The sequence below is a fragment of the Danio aesculapii genome, chromosome 18, assembly GCF_903798145.1.
Source record: "Danio aesculapii chromosome 18, fDanAes4.1, whole genome shotgun sequence".
Taxonomy (NCBI): domain Eukaryota; kingdom Metazoa; phylum Chordata; class Actinopteri; order Cypriniformes; family Danionidae; genus Danio; species Danio aesculapii.
In genome coordinates, this window is record NC_079452.1 from 36,263,505 (window position 1) to 36,269,504 (window position 6,000).

A 6,000-nucleotide genomic window follows, 5' to 3' on the forward strand; every position below is an offset into this window, starting at 1 on the left:
ATGAGTCTCGATTTCTGCTGTGACATTAGTATGGTCGAATGGATCCATCCTGCCTTGTATCAATGTTTTAGGCTGTGGTGGTGGTGTAATGATGTGGGGGAAATTTTCTTGCGCCACTTTGGGCCCATTAGTACCAACTGAGCATCGTGTCAATGCCACAGCTTACCTGAGTATTGTTGCTGACCGTGTCCATCCCTTCATGACCACAGTGATGGCTACCTCCAGCAGGATAACGCACAAAGCATCTCAGACCGGTTTCTTGAACATGACAATGAGTTCACTGTACTCAAATGGCTTCCATAATCACCTGATCTCAATCCAATAGAGCACATTTGGGATGTGGTGGAATGGGAGACTCGCATCATGGATGTGCAGCCGACAAATCTGCAGCAACTGCATGATGCTATCATGTCAATATGGACCAAAAACTCTGAGGAATATTTACATATTCTATCTTGATACCTTGTTGAATCTATGCCACGAAGGATTAAGGCAGTTCTGAGGGCAAACAGGGTCCAATCTGATACTAGTAAGGTGTACCTAATAAAGTGGCCAGTGAGTGTATAGTTATGCTTAATATGTTTGTGGGAGAAAACATGTTTTTCAAGCATTTTTGAACAACATTTTTGAAATGCAAATATTTTGTTATAAGTTAAATGTATACTGTTTAGTTTAATCAATTTAACGTTTTTCAAGCATTTATTTAAAGCAATCATTACTAAACTTTGGATTTTATTTATTCATTTATTTTTTTCCAAAAGATTTTAAATGAGATTTTATTTTACATTTTTAGAGCCTGCTGTACAAAATAATTGTATGAGTATTATATCTGCAATAAAAAAAAATTCTAATCTGCATATACAAAAAATCAAACCAAACCAAAAGTTGTATTTTTCACAGCTTTCTCTCTGATTCCTCATCAGGAAAAACATCCCAAATGGAACCGATAAAACCAGAGGACTTGAATCTTTAAACCTGCCTGACTCAGAAGGTAAAGATTTACTTTGAATTCCAGTTTCAGTCCACACAACAGTCTAATTCTAATCATTCTCAAGAGATTAAACTCAAATTGGCGAACTGTGAGTCATAATAAAGCTTTTGATGCATGTTCTGCACAGCATAGCCAGCGCAGGTCAGGTTCACCCCTGAGGTTGAATTAGCGCTTGTCAGAAAGCTGTTTAGGAGACTAAGAAGCTGTTAGACAGAGGAAAACAGCAGTCATTCCCTTCTGTTGTGCTGTAGACATGCCACTGTGCTGCTGCCACACACCGCTGAATAATTCATGACAGCAGAGGGTGTGTGTTTTTGTGTTGTCAAAAGAGACAGACGTCAGCACAACAAAACATGGACTCCTGTCATAAGAGCGTTTTTATCTTTGTAAAACACAATCATCATTACACAAAACATTTTGTATTCGGTTGTTATCAATGTCTTATTAGTATTCTAGTATTTCAGCAAACTGCTCCATGTTTAATGCCATAAAATATAGGTCATAAAAATACAGATTAATGCTTTGTCCTTTTTGGCAGCATTTGTTTTGTACTAAGCGTTAAACTATTTGTAAGCATGTGCCCACTAGAGGTCACCATTGCACACAATTTACATGTATTCTGCAAAACAAAAAACATACATTATGTGATCTATCTATCTATCTATCTATCTATCTATCTATCTATCTATCTATCTATCTATCTATCTATCTATCTATCTATCTATCTATCTATCTATCTATCTGTCTGTCTGTCTGTCTGTCTGTCTGTCTGTCTGTCTGTCTGTCTGTCTGTCTGTCTGTCTGTCTGTCTGTCTGTCTGTCTGTCTGTCTGTCTGTCTGTCTGTCTGTCTATCTATCTATCTATCTATCCATTCATCCCTCTGTCCGTCCGTCCATCCATCTATTTGTTTGTTCAATCTATCTGTCTATCTGTCTGTCTATCTGTCTGTCTATCTATCTATCTATCTATCTATCTATCTATCTATCTATCTATCTATCTATCTATCTATCTATCTATCTATCTATCTGTCTGTCTGTCTGTCTGTCTGTCTGTCTGTCTGTCTGTCTGTCTGTCTGTCTGTCTGTCTGTCTGTCTGTCTGTCTGTCTGTCTGTCTGTCTGTCTGTCTGTCTGTCTGTCTGTCTGTCTGTCTGTCTATCTATCTATCTATCTATCCATTCATCCCTCTGTCCGTCCGTCCATCCATCTATTTGTTTGTTCAATCTATCTGTCTATCTGTCTGTCTATCTGTCTGTCTATCTATCTATCTATCTATCTATCTATCTATCTATCTATCTATCTATCTATCTATCTATCTATCTATCTATCTATCTATCTATCTATCTATCTATCTATCTATCTATCTATCTATCTATCTATCTATCTGTCTGTCTGTCTGTCTGTCTGTCTGTCTGTCTGTCTGTCTGTCTGTCTGTCTATCTATCTATCCATTCATCCCTCTGTCCGTCCGTCCATCCATCTATTTGTTTGTTCAATCTATCTGTCTATCTGTCTATCTATCTATCTATCTATCTATCTATCTATCTATCTATCTATCTATCTATCTATCTATCTATCTATCTATCTATCTATCTATCTATCTATCTATCTATCTATCTATCTATCTATCTATCTATCTATCTATCTATCTATCTATCTATCTATCTATCTACCTATCTACCTGTCCGTCCGTCCATGTATCTGTCTGTTTTCATCATCTGTTTTTATCTATCTGTCTGTCTGATTTTATCTATCCATCTATAGGTAAAATGATGGGAGAGATAAAGGTTGCTCTGAAGAAGGAGATGAAAACTGAAGGAGAGCAGCTGGTTCTTGAGATCCTGCAGTGCAGAAACATCACCTACAAGTTCAAATCTCCAGACCACCTCCCTGGTAATCAAACATCCTTGAAAACACCACTGATATCACATATTGTGTTCAATCTATTAATAGAAATGACTTGAACAAAAGAACTTGAATCTTTTGTTCCACCTGTCTCTCTAGACCTGTATGTAAAGCTTTATGTGGTCAATGTGGCGACACAAAAGAGGATCATAAAGAAGAAGACCAGAGTGTGCCGCCATGACAGAGAGCCATCATTCAACGAGACGTTTCGTTTTAACCTGAATCCCGTTGGCCATTCTATTCAGGTGAGAGAGATTACAGACAAACTCACAATGACAGAGAGCTAATGCTGCAGAACAGTGGGCATTACACAATCTATATATTTTTCAAAAAACAAGATGGCAGCTAATCTACAGGGAGGAAGTTCAAATCAATAATTTCATAACGCCTGCCACCCACGCACACTACCATTCAAGAGTTTGGGGTTGGTACCATTTTGTCATGTTTTTGGGTCTCTTATTTTATCAAAAATCTGTCAAATAAATAATATTAGGAAATATATATATTTTTTATTTAAAATATATGCATCTCTTTTAACATATATTAAAAAGAGTTTATTTCTGTTAACCAAAGCTAATTTTTTTTTTCTCAAAATTTGCTGAATATCAGTATTTAAGGGATAGTTCACCCAGAATTATAAGTTCTGTCATCATTTACTCACCATTTACTTGTTCCAACCTTAAAAGAACATAAAAGAAGATTATAAGAAAGCTGATGGCCACCTGGTCTTTAGAAAGAAGGAGGCAGAGAACCAATAAACCCATTAAATAATTATAATGAAAAACAAAACAAACAGATGACAGCTCCTCACAGACACTACCACCAACCTGAGCAAAACATAACATGTCCAGGCCTGGCCCTCTCTCGTCTTCCAGTGCTATCTCTCTTTGCTACATAGCGGAAGCACCGCGTTACGTACATAAATATAAGGATGACCGTCTATTAAAAGAGGTCACCCGGAGTCCCCTTTCCTGCACCCCAAGCACACACACAGGTCAAGTTGTCGAAAGGGGTAACATATTGTTTCAACATAAATATTTCCAATTTCAAAACCAAGGTGGTAAGGGAACAAGAGGCCAAAACAACAAACAAAACAAAGTATGCTACCTAATATTAAGCATCTCTTACCAAAACCAAAAATAAAACAATTCTACCCTCCTTTTAAACAGGAGAAAAGGTGACAAAAGAAAAAGGCCTTCCCTTATACCATTAAGCAGTAAATAAACACTCTAATACCACAGCTAATACAGAATACCGTCCTATTACCGTATTTAACAGAGTATCTCACCAGATAACTTTGGAAAAGGGTTACGAACAGGAAATAAACGCTCAGCCACCGTTAATGCATGTTATGCCCTATTACCGTATTTAACAGAGTATCTCACCAGATGACTGTGGAAAAGGGTTATGGACTGGAAGTAATAGCTTAGCCACCACTAATGCAAGTTATGTCCGATTACCGTATTTAACAGAGTATCTCACCAGATGACTTTGGAAAAGGGTTACGAACAGGATATAAACACTCAGCCACTGTTAATGCAAGTTACCACCCTATTACTGTATTTAACAGAGTATCTCACCAGATGACTGTGGAAAAGGGTTATGGACTGGAAATAAATGCTCAGCCACCATTAATGCAAGTTACCGTCCTATTACCGTGTTTAACAGAGTATCTCACCAGATGGCTTAGGAAAAGGGTTACAGACTGGAAATAAATGCTCAGTCACTATTAATGCAAATTACGTCCTATTACCGTATTTAACAAAGTATCTCACCAGATGACTTTGGAAAAGGATTACGAACAGGAAATAAACGCTCGGCCACCACTAATGCAAGTTACCATCCTCTTACTGTATTTAACAGAGTATCTCACAAGATGACTTTGGAAAAAGATTACAAACAGGAAATAAACGCTCGGCCACTGCTAATGCAAGTTACCGTCCTGTTACCATATTTAACAGAGTATCTCACCAGATGACTTTGGAAAAGTATTACGAACAGGAAATAAATGGTCGACCACCGCTAATGCAAGTTACCGTCCTATTGCCACACTTTTGAAACAGGGTTTCAGACAGAAATATTTCACTGCCACACAGAGAACTTAGAGATTTTGACTTATTTGTCAAAATAAGTTGCTCATCGCATAACACTCTTGATTTTATGATCCAAAAAATGAATGAATGATGTGTCATCAATTTGTATGAATTTGTACGATCTCATGGGTATAATTAAGTACAATTTGCTTATCTCCCAATGATGGTTGGGTTTAGGGGTGGGGTTTGGTGCCACGCCTCCTTTTAAAAATGATACATTTTCATACAAGTGAACTTGTACAAATTTATATGAATTAAAAAACAGTCACACTGGACTTTTCTCCCCATAGACTTCCATTCATACACACGTGAATGCAGCAGACTGGAAACGCAAGCTTGTGCGACAAGTTTCACAGTTCGCTGCTTAGAAAGTTCAAGCTTGGTGAACTCTATTCATGAACTGCGAAATTGCAATACATGATAGCGTAAGACCAATCGAAGATCAAAACATGACCTCTATTACAGAAATTTAAAACATGGAGCAATCACTAGCTTTTTCAATGTCTAATCATCTTGTTTAATCTCGTCCCTTTCTGCAGCGTTGTACGACAGAATTTCACATGCTCAAACACTAGTGTGACTGCAGCTTTAGCCACTAAACTTACAAAACGTAAAATAGCTGTTTTCTCATAAGGTCAGACTGCCTAATCTATATCACCCCAAGTAGTGCCACTTGATTTTAAATATAGATCCAAAACCCGGAAGATGAAATTAGTGGGAGGGCAGCTCACAATTAGCCAGTTAATCCCTACAATTAAAGCAAATAGATACCAACATTGCCCTAATTAATGTTTAATACACATAAACACCACTGAAAAGTTACTTGAGGGTTTCATAACCCTTAAAAAACATCTCGCTGACCCTGAACTTTTAATGGCAGTGTATATATTGCATTATTTGAACAACTTTGCTTTCTCTTGCTCTGTGTTTACCTTTTTTCCGTCCTGTATCGTCTTCAAAGCTGTTCCTGGTGTCAAATGGAGGAAAGTTTATGAAGAAGACCTTAATCGGT

The 6,000-nt window shown here is 37.4% G+C and overlaps 1 protein-coding gene across 1 annotated transcript in view; it reads left to right on the plus strand.

Annotated features, from left to right (window-relative positions):
* The window catches only part of pclob (piccolo presynaptic cytomatrix protein b), a 120,174-nt gene that overhangs the window by 111,712 nt on the left and 2,462 nt on the right, over positions 1-6,000 (plus strand). The window contains exons 37-40 of the mRNA XM_056478028.1: positions 924-991; positions 2,755-2,883; positions 2,995-3,140; positions 5,950-6,000. The exon at positions 5,950-6,000 is cut by the window's right edge and continues 2,462 nt beyond it. Of these exons, the coding sequence (XP_056334003.1) occupies positions 924-991; positions 2,755-2,883; positions 2,995-3,140; positions 5,950-6,000 (394 nt within the window). The remainder of the gene's footprint in view (positions 1-923; positions 992-2,754; positions 2,884-2,994; positions 3,141-5,949) is intronic.